The sequence below is a fragment of the Rana temporaria genome, chromosome 5 (assembly GCF_905171775.1).
Source record: "Rana temporaria chromosome 5, aRanTem1.1, whole genome shotgun sequence".
Classification (NCBI taxonomy): Eukaryota; Metazoa; Chordata; class Amphibia; order Anura; family Ranidae; genus Rana; species Rana temporaria.
Window position 1 is genome coordinate 170,726,752 of NC_053493.1, and position 19,184 is coordinate 170,745,935.

General features: G+C 43.7%; 1 protein-coding gene across 1 annotated transcript in view; it reads right to left on the bottom strand.

Annotated features, from left to right (window-relative positions):
- The window catches only part of LOC120941161 (polycystic kidney disease protein 1-like 1), a 249,593-nt gene that overhangs the window by 34,498 nt on the left and 195,911 nt on the right, over window positions 1–19,184 (bottom strand). The window contains exons 39-43 of the mRNA XM_040354447.1: window positions 15,141–15,224; window positions 9,062–9,240; window positions 8,712–8,946; window positions 5,532–5,636; window positions 1,575–1,715 (exon numbers count right to left, since the gene is read on the bottom strand). Of these exons, the coding sequence (XP_040210381.1) occupies window positions 1,575–1,715; window positions 5,532–5,636; window positions 8,712–8,946; window positions 9,062–9,240; window positions 15,141–15,224 (744 nt within the window). The remainder of the gene's footprint in view (window positions 1–1,574; window positions 1,716–5,531; window positions 5,637–8,711; window positions 8,947–9,061; window positions 9,241–15,140; window positions 15,225–19,184) is intronic.

The following is a 19,184-nucleotide window of genomic DNA, read 5'->3' on the forward strand; positions in this document are numbered from 1 at the left end:
GATTGTAGCACAGGGCGATACAGTCAGAAGCAGGGGAGATACACAGCCATCCACACATGATGATGCTGTCAGTAACAATTTCTGTTTACAGTATAATAAAGGGTTCCGATCTCACTCTTTGCCTGACATTGCAATTCAGTCTCTAAGATTCCTCACAACCTGGGGCTTCACATTTTAATTCCTTTAGTTTCAACAGAACTACTATTCCCTGACCTAGATTATTGTGGGAAAAAGATGATATAACAATCCTTAATCATCTGTTTGCATGTAATGATTCCCTCTCACAAAAGAGAGTTTTACAAACATTTACAAAATCACCACTTTATTTAGTCCCTGGTTTTTCGCTTTCAAAATTTAGGCCTGGTTCACACCCATCAATTTTATTTTTAATGTGTTTTGGAATGCACAAAAATGCATGTGTCATAAAAATACAAAATACCGTATTTGCCGGCGTATAAGGCGACTGGGCGTATAAGACGACCCCCTAATTTTCCAGCAAAAATTTTGGTTTTGAGATATACTTGCCGTATAAGTTCACCCCCTTTCTACTAGTCTGTCTGGAAGCTGAGGGGTAGCCGGAAGAACCGCTGACAGGAAAAAACGCTGACAGGAACAGGCTTTATTCAGCTTTTTTTCAAATCTCACTGTGCCCATTACATGCCTCACTGTCCCGTTGCATGCCTCACTGTGCCATCAACATGCCTCACTGTGCCATTACATGCCTCACTGTGCCATCAACATGCCTCACTGTGTCATCAACATGCCTCACTGTGCCATCCTATGCCTCACTGTGCCATCCCATGCCTCACTGTGCCATCCCATGACTCACTGTGCCGTCAACATGCCTCACTGTGCCATACCTTATTCCTGTACTGCGGGCGTCCATTATTCAAAAGTCGCGCCTCCTCCTCGTGCTGTTCCGTGATAGGCGCCTGTGTTCCGCCTATCACAGAGGTTCTCTCGTCCGAATCCGAGGATGAGAAAACATCCGTGATAGGCGGAACACCGAACAGAGGCTCTGCTGGGAAACCAAGTGTTCCGCCTATCACGGAACACCACAAGGAGGAGGCGCGGCTTTTGAATAATGGATCCCCGAGACTGGTACCGGCATAAAGGACGACCCCCGGGTTTTGAGGCAAGTTTTTAAGCCCAAAAGGTCATCTTAAACGCCAGAAAATATGGTAAATCCAATGAGACCATTCAGATTTGTGCACTGTGTTGCACTACATTGGTAAGAGTTAAGCATGTCTGATTTTCTCTGCATTTTCATGGACTGTGAAGCCCAAAAGAATAATGACAATGTATACTACAATGCATGTTAAAAAAAAAAAAAAATGCACAAAAGCAGACACAGACAAATGTGAACTCGGCCTAACAGGAATGCATTAAATTTACTTTTTTTATGCTTTTTGCGTAGATAAAATGGCCCCTAACTGAAGCTTAGATTAAGACTTGGGATCTAAATTTTCCTCTCATCGGTAGCAATTGACAATATATTGGGTGAATAAAATTATCCACTGTTTTCTGTTAATCAGCCTAACAAGAGGCTAAATATGTAGTAAAAAAAATCTTACCTTTTCATAATCAGCGATCAAACTGAAATTTATGAATAGTCTGAAAAATCCTCTCTGAAGATGATCAATAAGGTCAACGACAAACATGAAATAGTAGAACCGACTGATGAAATAACACAGGCTGAACACGATTATTGATACCTGCATCAGATAAATGTTTTTAAATGTTAGTCAGGTTGCCACTCAACCCTATCCAGTCTATGTGGTTAACATGTATAAGCTCACTTATTTTCAGGGGAGAATAAATTCAGTTTAGCTAGTTTGAGCTCCTTCATGCCTCTCATCAGTTTGGTTGCCCTTCTCTGCACTTTCTCTAATTCTCCTATATACTTTTTGTGAACTGGAGCCCAAAACCAAACTGCATATTCCAGATGTATAATGTTTTTTTAAGCACCAACCTTTTAAAAAAACTACCTCCAGCTGTCAAGTGAAAGATCTCCCCAATGATAATACAGCAGACAGCGGTACAAACCGATGTTTGAGTGTGAAAATTACAGTGCAACACCAAGATTTTAGCATTCAAAATGTACATATGCCAGTCTGCCATATAGCATATAGCCAGTCTGCCAATATTTCGAAATATTCAAATTCTAACATTTTGAATTTCCGGGTATTTCTAGGGTTGGGGGCTAGGGCTAGACCTATGGCTTAGGGTTAAGGGTTGGGGTTAGGAGTTAGGGGTTAGGGCTATGGTTAGGGTTTAGGGGTAAGGGTTAGGGTCAGGGCCAGGGTTTAGGGTTAGGGTTAGGGTTTCCCCTTGAAGACTAAGGCTAGGACTCAGGAATTGGAATAGGGACCTCCCCAGAGGTCAAATGTCAGAATGCAGGTTCCCAGAGGTCAATGGTCACAAGGCATGGCTGACCCACCCCCACAAAAGTTTACACCTACCCCAACTTAGTTGGGGAATGAACAAGTCAGAATATCAAAATTTCGAAAATTAGGAAATTCAGAATTTCAGAAATTTGAAATCTAATAATAATAAATAATAATAAAAATAAATGTTATTATTATTTATTATTAATTCGTTCCATTCTATTGGTTTAGATCAAGGATCCTCAAACTACGGCCCTCCAGCCGTTGTGGAACATCTCATGAGGCATTGTAAAACTCTGACATTCACAGACATGACTAGACATGATGGGAATTGTAGTTACTGAACAACTGGAGGGCCATAGTTTGAAGACCCCTGGTTTAGATGTTCTATTCGTTATTTCGGATAATTCGTAACTTCAGATAAATTTGTTTTCGTTACATTCGCTAACAGCCAAATTTTAAAGGAAATTCCAATACCCGTAACTTAATAGTTATTACTAGTTTGTTATAATTTCGAATTTTACAAATTTTCTTAATTTTTTTTGCAGATTGTTGAAAATTCTAAATTTCAAAATTCTAAAATCTAAACTTCGAAAATGGTAAATTTGAAAAATGTGATTTTTGAATTTTCAAATCCCGAATTTTTCAAAATTTCTGAATTCCGAATTTCCGAATTGCCCGAATTTCCAAATAAAGCAAAAAAACTATTTTTCGGCAGTGCACTTGTCTATCGACAACCTCTTTTAACTAGGTCGTCTTATAAAGATGCTATATCCTGTTGTCAAGTTGTTTCCCTGCTTATCATTAGCATCATTAGCAAACATTAAGATTAAACTATTTATTCCAACCTATATTTCATTTATGAACAAGTTAAACCAAATTGGTCCCAGACAAGAGCAATGGGGCACCCAGCTCATCACTCCAGATCATTCAGAGATATGCCCTTAATCACTACTCTCTGGATGTGCTCCTGCAGCCAGTTTTCTGTCAAGGTGCAGATGATATCATCAAAGCCAATGACCTTCATTTGTAAATTAAGCATTTGTGAGGTATATTAAGACTTATACAGACTTGGGAAAATCTGAAGACAATTAATCTACAGGTCTAAGTTTTGGTTCTGGAAAAAGGAGAAGAAGGAGAACATGCAAGGGACTGGTGCATTGTGTGAAAAATGGTCTCCTGCTCCCACTTATTCAAGACTATATTTGCCACACTGGACCTCAATTGTTTTTTGGCAAATCTTTGAGATCAGATTCAATTAGTAGGAGTTTTTTCTTTAGATTTATTCATTATTTCTATATTCATATTTTCTTTGCCTACTTCTATGGAGGAGTGTGTTAATTTTATTGAACTACAATGTAGTTTGTTTACCAGTTTATGTATGGTTAAAAATGTTGCTTTGGGGTATGACAGCTAAATTCATACTTATCCTGTTTCAAATTTCACCCATGTGCCGTTATATCAGTTTAACGTATCACCATTAAATACATAAGATGTGGAGACATGCTAGAGGATGGGTTAGCACGAGTGGATGAAAAGGGAAGGTAGTAACATGGGAGGGTTATCGTTTTTTTAACAGACTCCATTCGGTGTAATGGGGACACAGAACCTATGTATTCCCAAGTATTTTTCTGGTTAATGATCATAAAAAACGAGAGTACTAGGGAAGAACGGGTTTATTATTGCTCTTCTGGGGAGAGACTTTAAACATTTACTATGCATTTGTTTTTATAGAGAAATAGTTAATCGAGGGTATGCCTCACTCTGTATATTAATGTAAGCTTTGTTTGGGTTATAGTTTATAGTATAATACCTTTGCCACAACCCAATATGCTAAGTATGTCTTTTTTAGAATTATGGCCACTCAGGGACTCTGTATTATTTATGATGTGCCTGTGGTAACCGAACGGCACTGAGACTGCAATCTATCCAGTTTCTGTTTTGCCTTGTTTAATTTTCCCCGCCTGAGATGCATCAGCATCGTGAGTTAGACTACAAATACCGTGATCCTTTGTAAACCAGGTATGCCCCCTGATGACGTAAACACTACAAAACGTACGTTGGCGTCAATACCTGGTCACGTGTATTACTCACGCCATCCCCGGTGTCTGTGGATCCATCAACTAGTGGAGGGAGTCGATGCCGTGGCTGGAAAGCCCTAAGCGAGCGGGTTCCCTTAAGATCGTAGTATCTTACACGTCTGCAGCTCCAGTGCCGGGTCGGCACTTTTTAATGTAAGAGGCCATCTGGCTACCTTTTTTATACCCATTTTTAAATAAAATATTATTACGCTATGGGCGCTATTTGTTTTTTGTTTCCATCTGCAATTCAACTATGAGGACATTATCCCAGATCCAGGCTCTTTTCCTATGTGTGCAGGCACAATCCTGCTCAAGCTTTTTATGACTATCTCTTTCAATAAAAAAGGCATATCCATGTGGTAAGTGCATGGTTTTGTTAGAGCACTTCAGGTGAAGATGACATATTTTATCTTGGTGAAGGAACACGTTAATAATTTGGAAATAATTATGCAGAGTATCTGAGGACCTTTCTGATAGACTTTTTTACTTCACTTAATATTGGGACTTATTATCTATTTAGTTATTCACGAACTGAATCCAATTGGTGGCTAGTCATTGCTATCATTCAATTATTTATATTATTGATTGTACTATTGCTGCACATGCACTTTAGTTATAGATTGTGGTAAACAATTAATTGGTTTATGCACTTAGGTAAGCGCCCTCCTATCACTTTTTATCTTCTATGCATAGAAGGCTCTTAGTATGGACTGAAACCAGAACTTGACTCAACAATGCAAGAGTCCCAACTCCTTAGGCACCATGCTGCCATTGTTTTTGATTTGTCTGGTACAGTAATAAAGGCAGTAATAATGGAAAACTACTTGCTGTTTTTAAATTATTTGAATAACGCAGAAGCACAGGTTTAATCCAGAAGCGGGTATTTTAGTCTGATTAGTAATTGTAAAGTAATTGGATGTCACTGTAATTGGATCTTGAATATGAATTGATGAACACATGAATATTATTTACTGTATACTGTCACTCTAATATTTTTACAAGCCAGAGGATTTTAGATCAACTTGTCTCCAGGTACAGAAAAAAATATCAGTGCATGGCATACCTCCAAACAGTTCCATATGTCTTGAAAGTAGGTTTTGATGCTTTTCTGAATAATAGTACTCAGTTGTATGCAGAAAGAAACAAGTATCATAGAAAGAAATACCATCTGTCAATAGAAAAATGTTTACATCTTTTTTCAATATTATTGTCTTTGAACAAATTACATTATACTCCAGTTCTGTGCACACAGTATTTACAGTATATGAATGGTTTTGCAGAGCTTCAGGCCTTGTACACACCACCGGATCTATCCGCTGGAATTGATCCGCGGATCAGTTCCAGCGGATAGATCCGGTGGTGTGTACGTCCGAGCGGACATTTATCGGCGGAAAAAAATTCCAGCCGACGGATTTCCAACGGATAAAAATTTCTTAGCATGCTAAGAAATCTATCCGCTGGAATCCTGTCCAGCGGATTGATCCGGTGGTCTGTACAGACTCACCGGATCAATCCGTCCGCTCCTCTCCCTCGCATGCGTCGTAATGATTCGACGCATGCGTGGAAGTCTTTATCTTCCAGCGTCGCGCACGTCGCCGCGTCATCATCGCGGCGACGGCGCGACACAACACCGCGGATGGATTCCGCGCGGATTTCGATCTGATGGTTAGTACAACCATCAGATCAAAATCCGCCAGAGGATTTATCCGCTGGAACGGTCCGGAGGATAATCCTCTCGTGTGTACGGGGCCTTAGAAGATCATGCAATAACAGAAAGTGCACAATGTCAGACTATCAGAAAGGTGTCTCTTTAAAATGATGTTTAGAAAAGTTCAGAGACCCAAAAGTCCTACTTAGGACTTATTTGTGTATGTCAGCAACAATTTAGCTGCTTGCAAACCTCTTCCCTCCTCTCACTGCAGTCTTTTTTGTTTTATTTATATTTGTCTTTCCTTTAATTCATGATTATCTATATTTGTTTTCCGCTAGGTTCAAAAAAAATGGGTTGGGGTTTAATGTTTCAGCGTTCCAGAATATATATTTTTTTAATTTTCTGTCACTAGGATTTAAATGTATTTATTATTTCAGGTGCACAACCTACACTTGGGCTCCTCTCAAAAATGCAAGTTTGGTGTGGTTTTTTTCTGCCTATAAGAGCACATGCCTGTAACCTCCTGAAAAAGCCATAGGGCGAGATCCACGAAGCAGTTACGCTGGCGTATCTATTGATACGCCGCGTAACTGCTAGGTTGCTCCGGCGTATCTTTGTTTTGTATCCACAAAACAAGATACGCCTGAAGCTGGGCTAGATCCGACTGGCGTACGTCTTAGTACGCCGTCGGATCTAAGGTGCATATTTATGCTGGCCGCTAGGTGGCGCTTCTGTCGATTTCTGCGTTGAGTATGCAAATTAGCTAGATACGCAAATCCACAAACGTACGTCCGGCCGGCGCATTTTTTTACGTCGTTTCCGTAAGGCTTTTTTCGGCGTAACGTTACCCCTGCTATCCATGCTGTTAAGTATGGACGTCGGGCCAGCGTCAAATTTTCCGTTGTGTACGTCGTTTGCGTAAAACGTTCGCGAATAGGGATTTGCGTAGAATAACGTTCACGTCGAAAGCATTTGGAGCATGCGCACTGGGATACCGCCACGGGCGGCGCATGCGCCGTTCAGAAAAAACGTCATTTACGTCGGGTCAAGTAAAATTAACATAAAACACGACCACATCTTTATCATTTGAATTCCGCGCCCTTACGTCGGCAGATTTACGATACGCCGCCGTAACTTTAGAGGCAAGTGCTTTGTGAATACAGCACTTGCCTCTCAAAGTTGCGGCGGCGTAGCGTTACTACGATACGCTACGCCGGACTAAAATTACGATGCGCTACGTGGATCTGGCCCATAGTGTGCATGGACACATTGGCTAACATGGAGGGGAGTTTCCAGGCAGATAAAAATGAGAGCTTAAAAAAGCTCAAAAGCCTGCAGGAGCAGTTTCTTTGAGCTTCTTTGTGATGCAGTGTGCTTGAACCCTTACAGCTGCCGTTTTGGGCATTGGATGTTTTTTACCGGGCTCTAAACTGCCCTGCATGTTATCCTTCTTGTTCATGCACACATAGGCTTTTATCAGCATTTTTTGACAGGAGAGTTTAGTGGGGGTCCTTTTTTTATATATATTTTTGATGTTTTAATAAAGAACTTGTCAAAAATGTGTGCTGTGTTTGTATTTACTTTTAATTTTTTTTGGTGAATGAGTAGGGGTACTATGTACACCAAACTCATTCACAAAGGGGGGGGGGGGCGGGATATGGGGGCCCCTTGTTAAAGGAAGCTTCCAGATTACGAAACCCCCCCGCCTGCAGACCCCCACAACCACCGGCCAGGGTTGTGGGGAAGAAGCCCTTGTCCTCATCAACATGGAAAAAATGTTGAGGGTATGTGGCCTGGTATGGTTCAGGAGGGGGGTTGGTGCTCGCCCTTCCCCCCTTTTCCTAGCCTGCCAGGCTGCATGCTCGGAGAAGGGTCTGGAATTAATTTTGAGGAGGATCTTGCTGCATTTTTTTACATTCAGCTGTCAACTGGATTCCTTATGACTCATTTGTTAAAGACGCAGGGGCCAGCTTGCGGCTCGCTCCATAACCATAAGCTATTCACTTGTTTTTAAAGACGCCGGCGGCCCAGCTCCTTGATGCTCTGGCTACTAAATGTAGCTTACACACTAGGCTAAACACTGCTAAACGCTGCCAAAATACACCAAAACATTAGCGTTTTTTTCCAGCGTTTCCAAAGCAGTTTTTAGCTCTCTAGTGTGCATGAAGCCTTATGCCTCATACACACGACCAGTTTTCCCGTTGGTAAAACTGCCGTGTCAGCTTTTGGCTGGGAAAACTGTCCGTGTGTATGCTCCATGGCAGTTTTCCCGCCAGGAAAAATGAGAACATGTTCTCTTTTTTCCTGCCACGATTCCCGGCTGTCTTTTTCCCGGCAGTTTTCCTATGGGAAACACTGCGGTGGAGCATACACATGGCCAGGTTTCTCGGCCAAAGCTCTCATGCAGTTTTCCTGCCAGGAAAACCATCCGTGTGTAGGGGGAAAAAGCTGACGAGCCGGTTCTTGGCTTTCCTGGTGGTAAAAAGTCAGTCGGAAAACCCGATCATGTGTACAAGGCATTAGAAGTAATTTTAGTCCTTTCTTTGCTAATGTAAGCATAGCTAAATACAATAAAAAAAGCATTTACTGTACCTCAAATGCCATAATGAAATAATCCATTAAGCTGGTGATGCGGTAAATTCTTAAAGAGTCTATAGCTGAAGAGGTAATAATACCACCTGAAGCAGGCAACTCTATTAGGAGCGATATCATTGTAAATAGATTAGTTGGAGAGTTATAAAGGACAAACTGTACAGCAAGTGCACTTGTTCCTCTCTCTATCCACCTCTGATTTCTCATTTTCAGTAATGTCGAATGGGCTTCAGTTCTAATGAGTCAAGAGATAATGGGGAAATATTAAAAAATTTAAGTATTGCATATGTACTCTAAAAATTGACCAGAAGTATTTCTAAAACAATGTTTTAAAAGCTTTTTAGGCTTACCTTAATCTGCCAAGGCTGATTACAGAACCTTGTTCTTTATAGCATTGAATTTTACCACATTGATAATATATTTGATCTAGAGTCTCTTTGCTTTTCTGTGTATTTGGCTTATAGTTTACTTCTTTTGACAATTCATAAGAGGAAGTAAAAAATGGGTTTCCACGTATAAAATAAGAAATCTGCAAGAACAAAGTAGTTTTAGTAAACAAATAATTAAGTATCAAATATGCTATGTGCGGTCAGTTTTGTTCAGTATATTTACTATTTATTCTGGACACTAAGGGCCAGATTCACAAAAGAGATACGACGGTGTATCTCAGATACACCATCATATCTCGGATTTTTACTAGTCCTATCTATGCACCTGATTCATAGAATCAGATACGCATAGATAGGGCTGAGATCCGACAGTGTCACACTGTGTTACACTGTCGGATCTTTTTTTTTATTTAAAAATGGCGCCGGGGGCGTTCCCGCTGATTTACACTGAATAATATGTAAATCAGCGAGATACGCGAAATTCACGAACGTACGCGGACCCGACGCAGTGTTCTTACGTCGTTTCCGTAGCGCGGTACCCGTCGTATACTTACCCCTGCTAAAAGCAGGGGTAAGTATTGTTAAGTATGGCCGTCGTTCCCGCGTCGATTTTGAAATTTCCTACGTCGTTTGCGTACGCCGATTCACGAACACGCGCGTCGCAAGTCCCGCTCACGTCGCAACCACTGACGTCCTATTGACGTCAGTGGGAGCAATGCACGCCGGGAAATTCCCCGGACGACGCATGCGTATTTAAATCGGCGCGGGAGCGCGCCTGATTTAAATATGACACTCCCCTAGCCGCGGAATTTGAATTCCGCTGGGGGAGTTGGGATCCGCCGTCGCAAGTTTGGAGGTAAGTGTGTTGTGAATTTGACACTTTCCTCACAAACTTGCGAGGGCGGATCTTAAAACACATAGGTTACACGGATCTAAAGATCCGCTAACCTTTGTGAATCTGGCCCTAAATATCCTGGATAACAACACAATAATCAAATCAAGAAACAATTTTGGGACTTCAACAATGGACACTGCTACTTCCAAAACCTATAACAATATATGGTGAAGAGGATTACACTCTGTCCTGGGTACAGGCAACAAGGAGTTTCTTTGTGCAGGTAGATTGATCTACTGCCCAAAGGTCATTCAACAGAGCCAGCACTGTGGGGGCCAAGGAGGCATTTCTTCTCATAAGGGGGTGGTGACAAAATGAATCAGAGAGAGTGCTGGGCTGTATACAGGCGGTCCCCGGGATACAAACAAGATATGGACTGTAGGCTTGTTCTTAAGTTGAATCTGTAAGTTGGAACAGGTACATTTTTTTAAGTGTAGCTCCAGCCAAAAAATCTATTTTTAACTTTTTGGGTAGCATAGGGAAGGGTCATCACCCCTGTAACATTTATTTTGCTGCCTGTGCCCCTGTTCAGAAGATTTCACCTCACTTTCTGTCCCAATGACAATCGGATTTAATTTTTTGGGGATATTTAGAGAAATAAGGAATGGTGATAAAGCATCAGTGGAGACAAATGTTTCCCATATTAACTCTTACAGGAGAGAATTTCCCTTCCTAGGGGTAGATTTCCTCTCACTTCCTGTTGTCTCCCTACGTTTGTAAGTAGGAGTCCTTTGTAAGTTGGATGTTTGTAAGTAGGGGACCGCCTGTATATTTCTGACCCCTGCTCTGTGTACATTAGATACTGTAAACGTCTGTACTCTATGGGCCAGATCCACAGCCCGGCAGCGCAACGTAACTTTTTTGATTTAAGTTACACTGCCGCAAATTTCCTAAGTTAGGTACCGATCCACAAAACACTTACCTGGAAATTTGCGGCGGTGTAACTCAAATCCATCCGGCGCAAGGCGGGCCAATTCAAATGGGGCGAGTCCCATTTAAATTAGGCGCGCTCCCGCGCCGGACGTACTGCGCATGCTCCCGACGCTTTTTTCCCGACGTGCATTGCGCGACGTGACGTCATTTTTCGAACGGCGCGTAGCGTATTTCCGTATTCCCATACGGCTTACGCAAACGACGTAAAATTAAAAAATTTGACGCGGGAAGGACGGCCATACTTTACACAGCAGTACGCCTGCTGTGTAAAAGTAGGGCTGCCTCACAAAAGTGTAACTAAGCGACGGGAAACTAACGTAGCGGCGACGTAGCGAACGCGAAAAAGCTTTGAGGATCGACGTAACTCCTCATTTGCATACCCGACGCTGGATTTCGACGAGAAATGCCCCCAGCGGCGGCCGCGGTACTGCATCCTAAGATCCGGCAGTGTAAAACAATTACACCTGCCGGATCTTAGGAATATCTATGCGTAACTGATTCTGTGAATCAGTCGCATAGATAGAAACAGGGATACGACGGCGTATCAGTAGATACGCCGGCGTATCCCTTTTGTGGATCTGGCCCAATGTGTTTTCATAACCCTGACCCCTACACTCACTACTTTACATACACCTGCCCCCTGCACTATTTACATTACATCTACCTGACCTCTGTATTTTGTACATTATACACCTAACTCCTACACTATTTACATTACACAAAACTGACCCCTTGCATTCTGTATGGTACATACCCCTGACACCTGCAATTTGCAAGAGCTGACTCTCCCCTCAGGAAAAAAATATCTATGCCCCTGATAAATACATAATAGGTTATTTGCGATAAAAAAATGATCTACGCTCTTGATAAATACATATTTATTTATATGTGATAAATTAAGTATTGATAGTAACTGTCTAAACATAGGGGTTCATAGAATGTATGACTAGAAAGTATGGCAATAGCACGTGTTTTGCCTACATGTTGGGAGCTGGAGTCAGGGCTTGATTCCTGCAGGAACGCATGGGAAAGACGTTCCTGTACTTTTTCCACAGCAGGAACGCCGTTCTCATTGTCAAGACGCGCCCGTCCCCCCCTCCCTCGGTCCGCCTATTCCTCCTCTACTTCGGCCGCCGTCACAATGTCCCGGCTCTAGTGATTGGGTGCAGTTCACCCTAGCGCCTGCAGAGGTGAGAGCGCCAAAGTGCCATAATGCTCCCTTCTATCCTGCCTCTCCTTGTTTGTTTCACACACAAACACACGAGTCGGGCTGTATCTGCTTGTCTACCTAGCCCCTCCCCCACTCAGCTGCCTGTCCAATCCAACATTTCTCCTCCCCTTTGTTTCTGCCCATACCCCACCCACACTCCAGCCTTTTGCATGGACTCATGTGACTAACCTAAGTGGGAAGGTACGTGATCTGCACAACCCCCTCTCTCCCCTGAATTCTTTTTTCTTTGCCTCTACTTCTCTCTAATTTCTTACTCCCCCGCCGTGCAAACTGAGGGGGGGGGGGGGGAATTGTGCAGACTGGGGAAAGGGGGGGGGGGGGCGATGGTGCAGACTGGGGAAGGGGGGTAATTGTTCAGACATGGGACTGATTGTGCAGACTGAGGGAAGGGCGGTAATTGTGCAGACTGTGTGGGTGATTGTGCAGACTGGGGGGGGGGGTAATTGTGCAGACTGGGGAGTGTAATTGTGCAGACTGGGGAGTGTAATTGTGCAGACTGGGGGGGTAATTGTGCAGACTGGGGGGGGTAATTGTGCAGACTGGTGGGGTAATTGTGCAGACTGAAGGAAGGGGGGTAATTGTGCAGTCTGTGGGGGTGATTGTACAGACTGGGGGAAGGGGAGGTGATTTTGCAGACTGGGGGAAGGGGGGGTTGTGCAGACTGGAGGAAGGGGGGGATTGTGCAGACTGGTGGGGGAAGGGGGGATTGTGCAGACTGGTGGGGGAAGGGGGGATTGTGCAGACTGGAGGAAGGGGGGATTGTGCAAACTGGGGGAAGGGGGGGTTGTACAGACTGGGGAAGGGGGGGTTGTACAGACTGGGGGAAGGGGGGGTTGTGCAGACTGGGGGGTAATTGTGCAGACTGGGGGAAGGGAGGGTTGTGCAGACTGGGGGGTAATTGTGCAGACTAGGGGTAGGGGGATTTTGCAGACTGGGGGGGTAATTGTGCAGACTGGGGGGTAATTGTGCAGACTGGGGGGAGGGGGTATTGTGCAGACATGGGGAGGGGGGTAATTGTGCAGACTGGGGGGAGGTGGGCTTGTGCAGACTAGGGGTATGTGGCGTGCAGACTGGGGGTAAGAGTCTTGGAGAGAGGCAGGGCACACCAGGGAGTCGTGGCGCGCGCGTGACTGGCTCTGGTTGTGGGGCTAGACACTGGTTTGCAACAACTTGACCCCTGGACCAGGAGCATTAGCCCCACCAGGAGGCTGTGCAAGGACCTGCTGAGCTGACATAGCTAAGGTGAGAGACCCTGACACAGCTGACCCCCCACATCAGGCTGCATTGATGGGCACTGGTGAAGCTGAGCTTATGGGCACTTGTGAGGCTGCATTGATGGGCACTGATCGGGCAGTCTCTGACCATTTCTTGTATCATGTCTGCAGTCTCTGACCATCTCTTGTATCATGTCTGCAGTCTTTGACCATCTACTGTACACATGCAATTTTTTTTTTTTGAGGCGGGTGGGGAATCTTGGGTGAAAAAAGGAAAAAAGTGAGGGAACTCCCACCCAAGATCCACTCCCCCACCAAAAAAAGAAAATGATACGCTCGTATGCATAATTACTAAACCGCATAATTACTATTACTGTACCTTAGTAATCCTTTATGTTACTGGCCGCTTCCTGTATGTGGATTCATCGGGTAGTGTGCGGGTATTCCGTCACTTCTTCAATGCGGGAACAATGACAAAAGCTCCCAGGAGACATTGCGGCTTCGAGGAAGTGACGGAATACCCGCACACTACCCGATGAATCCATATACAGGAAGCGGCCAGTAACATAAAGGATTACTAAGGTTCGCCTGCCCCTGACAGTGACTCGAACTCGGCATCGCCGCTTAGTGAAGGATTGGCTCGGGCGGCTTGGCTGCTCTAGTCCTGCAAAGGGAACTGAGTTCCTGCTGTGAAAAAAGTGCAGGAACTCCGTTCCCACGTGTTCCCGCAGGACTTGAGCCCTACACTTATGCATATGTTTTGCATAAGTCTGGAAATCATATGATATTTTGAGAATTAAAAAAATGATGAACTCTAAGGCCGTGTACACACGGGCAAACATGTACGATGAAACAGGTCCGCCGGACCGTTTTCACCGTACATGTCTGCCCGGGGATTTCTGTACGATGGCTGTACTAACCATCGTACAGAAATCCGCGTGTAAACAATACGTGGGGCGTGTCCGCGCCGTCGCCGCGACGATGACGTGGCGACGTGGGCGGGCCTGCCAGTTAAATGCTTTCACGCATGCGTCAAAGTCATTCGACGCATGCGAGGGATGGCGGGCGCTCGGACATGTACGGTAGGTCTGTACAGACGACCGAACATGTCCGAGCGGGCAGGATTCCAGCGGACTGTTTTAAAACAAGTCCAGAAATATTTGCCCGCTGGGAAAAGGCCCGGCGGGCAAATGTTTGCTGGAATCCTGCACGCTCGGGCCTACACACGACCGAACATGTCTGCTGAAACTGGTCCGCGGACCAGTTTCAGCAGACATGTTCGGTCGTCTGTACGGCCCATAATTAAACCTACAAGGACCAGACTGGGTAGAAGGAAGGGTTACATAAGAATGAGAGGAGGGGATTATGTTTGAAAACAAGTCCAAATCTGGTTTTCAATCTGTCCCAAATGGAAAGGCTGTGTTTGGTAATAGGATTTGTGATTTTCTTCCGCTGTGTAGGAGTTAACCATAGTAAGTTTGCAATAGAAAGAGGGTCACAGTCGATTGACTCCAATGATACCCATAATGGAATTTCTTTCGTAGCGTGATATTTGGGTAATTGTGCTAGTTGTGCTGCGTAATAGTATTTGGTGAAATCTGGCACACTAAGGCCACCTATAATACAGGGGGGAATATAAGGTTAATTTGGGTAAACAAAGTTTGAGTGAGCCCCAAATTAATTGACTAATTTCATCTCTTAACCAAAATAATGTAATTCTACAAGTAGCTCACTGCTGTGTGTAATGCTTAAATGTCATGTTCTTACCATTTGGTTAGATCTATGTGCAGATTTATATTTTATAATAATAGGGGCTCCTGTAAGAAAAAAGTTCCCTTCTACTGGTCCAGCCTGCAAAAAACAAACAAACAAATAAATAGAAACAAAAATAAAAAACAAGTGCAAAACAAGGTTATTGGGCATAAATCGATTTAGGCCCCTTTCACACTTGTGCGACTTGAAAGTTACGCGTTTTGCCGTGATTTTGATGCAACTTGAAGCAATGCCTGTGTAATCTTGAGGTCTACGGACCTCAAGTCGCATCAAAGTCAGACCAAAGTAGTGCAGGGACTGCTTTGAAGTCGCACAGATATGAATGGTACTCATTGGAAATCATGGATTATGACTTGTCATGCGACTTGCAATGGATCTATGTGTAGATTAAAATTTTCTAATAATAGAAACTCCAGTAAGAAAAAGTTCCCTGTGTTGGTTCAGCCTGCAAAAAAAATAATAATAATCCAGCAGATGCAAAACAAGGTGACTGAGCAATAAATACATGCATAAATATTATTAACCACTTCCCATCTGGGCCAATTCTGCCCCTACATGTTAAAATCATCATATTTTTGGTAGAAATTTACTCAGAAACTCCTAGGGAATAAAATGGCGCTCGTTGCAACTTTGTATGTCACATAGTATTTGCACAGCAATTTCTAACGCGTTTTTGGGGGGGGGGGGGGACAGTTTCATGAATAAAAAAACAAAAAATACTTAACCACTTAAGCCCCGGACCATATTGCTGCCTAAAGACCCAAGGGGTTTTTACAGTTCGGGACTGCGTCGCTTTAACAGACAATTGCGCGGTCGTGCGACGTGGCTCCCAAACAAAATTGGCGTCCTTTTTTCCCCACAAATAGAGCTTTCTTTTGGTGGTATTTGATCACCTCTGCGGTTTTAATTTTTTGCGCTATAAACAAAAATAGAGCGACAATTTAAAAAAAAATGCAATATTTTTTACTTTTTGCTGTAATAAATATCCCCCAAAAACATATATAAATTTTTTTTTCCTCAGTTTAGGCCGATACGTATTCTTCTACCTATTTTTGGTAAAAAAAAATGCAATAATCGTTTATCGGTTGGTTTGCGCAAAATTTATAGCGTTTACAAAATAGGGGATAGTTTTTTTGCATTTTTATTTTTTTAATTTTTTTTTACTACTAATGGCGGCGATCAGCGATTTTTTTCATGACTGCGACATTATGGCGGACACTTCGGACAATTTTGACACATTTTTGGGACCATTGTAATTTTCACAGCAAAAAATGCATTTAAATTGCATTCTTTATTGTGAAAATGACAGTTGCAGTTTGGGAGTTAAACACAGGGGGCGCTGTAACATTTAGGGATCACTGTGTGTGTGTTTACTAGTGTAGGGGGGTGTGGCTGTAGGATTGACAACATCGATCGAGTCTCCCCTATAAAAGGGATCACTCGATCGATGCGCCGCCACAGTGAAGCACGGAGAAGCCGTGTTTACACACGGCTCTCCCCGTTCTTCAGCTCCGGGGAGCGATCGCGACGGAGCGGCTAAAAACAAATAGCCGCGCCGTCGTCCCGGATCGCTCCCCGAGCGGACCCGACCTCTGCATGTACCGGGGGGGGGTCCTGATCGGACCCCCCACCCACGTCTAGCAGAGGACGTACAGGTACGTACATGTGCCTGTCCGTGCCATTCTGCTGACGTATATGTACATGAGGAGGTCGGGAAGTGGTTAAGTTATCCCAATTTTTTTTGTATAATATGAAAGATGATGTTAAGCTGAGTAAATAGATACCTAACATGTCATGCTTAAAATTGCGCACGCTTGCGGAATGGCTCCAAATGTCAGTTCTCCAAAATCTCCATAGGCAACGCTTAATTTTTTTTATGTCACACCCGAGCCTCCGAGAGTCATAGAGATGACCGGGGACCATCTGTTCCCTGGAAATCTCTATTGTCATCTTCTGGCGCCGGTGGATTGCTTCTCCGGCTCGCAGATCATACGAGCGAGCCGGGAGAAGCACCGGAGGCCAGCGGGGCCTCCAGTCGTCTTTTAGAACAATCAAGCGGCTGAACTGCCACTAAGATTGTTCTTCAGTACAGGGAATCGAAGAGAATGAAACCACGTTGATGCCTGTAGGTGCCACAGTACACAGAACATGGAAATGCAATTATTTTTGTAAATATAAACTGCTAAGTACCTTTTTCTTATCAGCAGTATATAGCAGTCTTGTGACTTCTGTGAGTGTCTGATTAAAGCTTGTGGAAGGAGTTTTCATTCTGCACTGACTGTCTTATCAGGATGCAGGACCCCTGACCCTCCGTCTGGACAGTGCTGCTTGGCCCTGTGCTGATCACATGCACCCTCCCAAGAACAACAAAAAAAACCTCTCTAGAAATACACACCAAACTGAGCATGTGCAGTCTGTCCCCTGCACATGCTCAGTATTATCAGGAAATAAGTTGGGAACATTAAAAGGAGGAGAGATCAGAGGAAACAGCCGTTTTGATCAATGCAGAGGATTAAACCCGTAGGTTTCACAGTGGGTATAACAAGCATGCTTTACTGCATATACAGACTGATTTTACGGTTTTGTGTTTAGTAACACTAAGTAAATAACACGTTACAGTCCGTTGTATGTGAAATAAGGGGAACAGATACATTATTCCCTTACCTGCGCTAATGGGTGAATGTGTGTTAGGCCCCGTACAGGCCAGTTTCAGCAGACATGTTCAGTCGTGTGTAGGCCCGAGCTTGCAGGATTCCAGCAAACATTTGCCCGCCGGGCCTTTTCCCAGCGGACAAATATTCCTGGACTTGTTTTAAAACAGTCCGCTGGAATCCTGCCCGCTCGGACATGTTCGGTTGTCTGAAAAGACCTACCGTACATGTCCGAGCGCCTGTCATCCCGACGCATGCGTGGAAGCATTTAACTGGCAGGCCCGCCCACGTCGCCGCGTCATTGTCGCGGCGACACCGCGTCATCGTCGCGGCGACACCGCGGACACGCCCCGCGTATTGTTTACGCGCGGATTTCTGTACGATGGTTAGTACAGCCATCGTACAGAAATCCCCGGGCAGACATGTACGGTGAAAACGGTCCGGCGGACCGGTTTCATCGTACATGTTTGCCCGTGTGTACACGGCCTAATAATTAAATAAATAAATAGAGGCTGCTTGTTGTAAAGCTTGTGGTAAAGTCCCGATGACGTCAGACGTGTTGATGAAACATGGATGTGACCCCTGATGATGTCAGATGTGTTGATGAAATGTATTGGGTGTGGTCTAGCGCAAATCGGCGTCCCTGCTTCCACTTTCTTTTATACTCATGTGCACTTGTACCAAGTGATACTTTTTAGCATTTTAAATAAATCTACGTGCTTCACCATGGGAGATTGTCTCTTTCTTACTGGTACATGGAGGTTTGGTGGCGTTTGATCCTGTGTCTGGAGGCTTCCTTGCTGAATCGTGAAGACGAGCTACGGGATCTTATCTGTGCCAATTTGTTGTCTATGACTTCTGTAATGGGAGTCATATAGATCTGGTGAGTAGGCTGTGTGACCGGTGTTGGTGGAGGAAGATCTATAGTCACCTTTTGTTGGATCAATTGAAATTTATGCGCCATTAGAATTAGTTTTTTGGACATTGCTTTTTTCAAAATGTATTGAATTTTTGGATAATGCACTAAAAGGCTAATTTAATTTATATAATTGTGCACACACTTGAGGAATCTGGTGGTATTAAATGGTTTATAAGCTATGCTTATATTGTTAATTTGCATTTGCACGTTCACCTTATGTTTTCTGCTAGGGACACCTAGTGGTCGTATATCACTACTGCACACAACTGCACTTTATTCATATATGTTTTGTTAGAGGAATAGGGTTTGTGGTTGATTACAAATTTTTCACAGTCCGTTGTAGTTTGCATCTTCATATTCAAACTTTTCATATAGGCACACCACCAACTTGTGTACATTGGCTGTTATTAGCCTAGGGTGTATTAATAAGTCATTGAATGTGTCATTCACCAAACATTCACTGCGGGT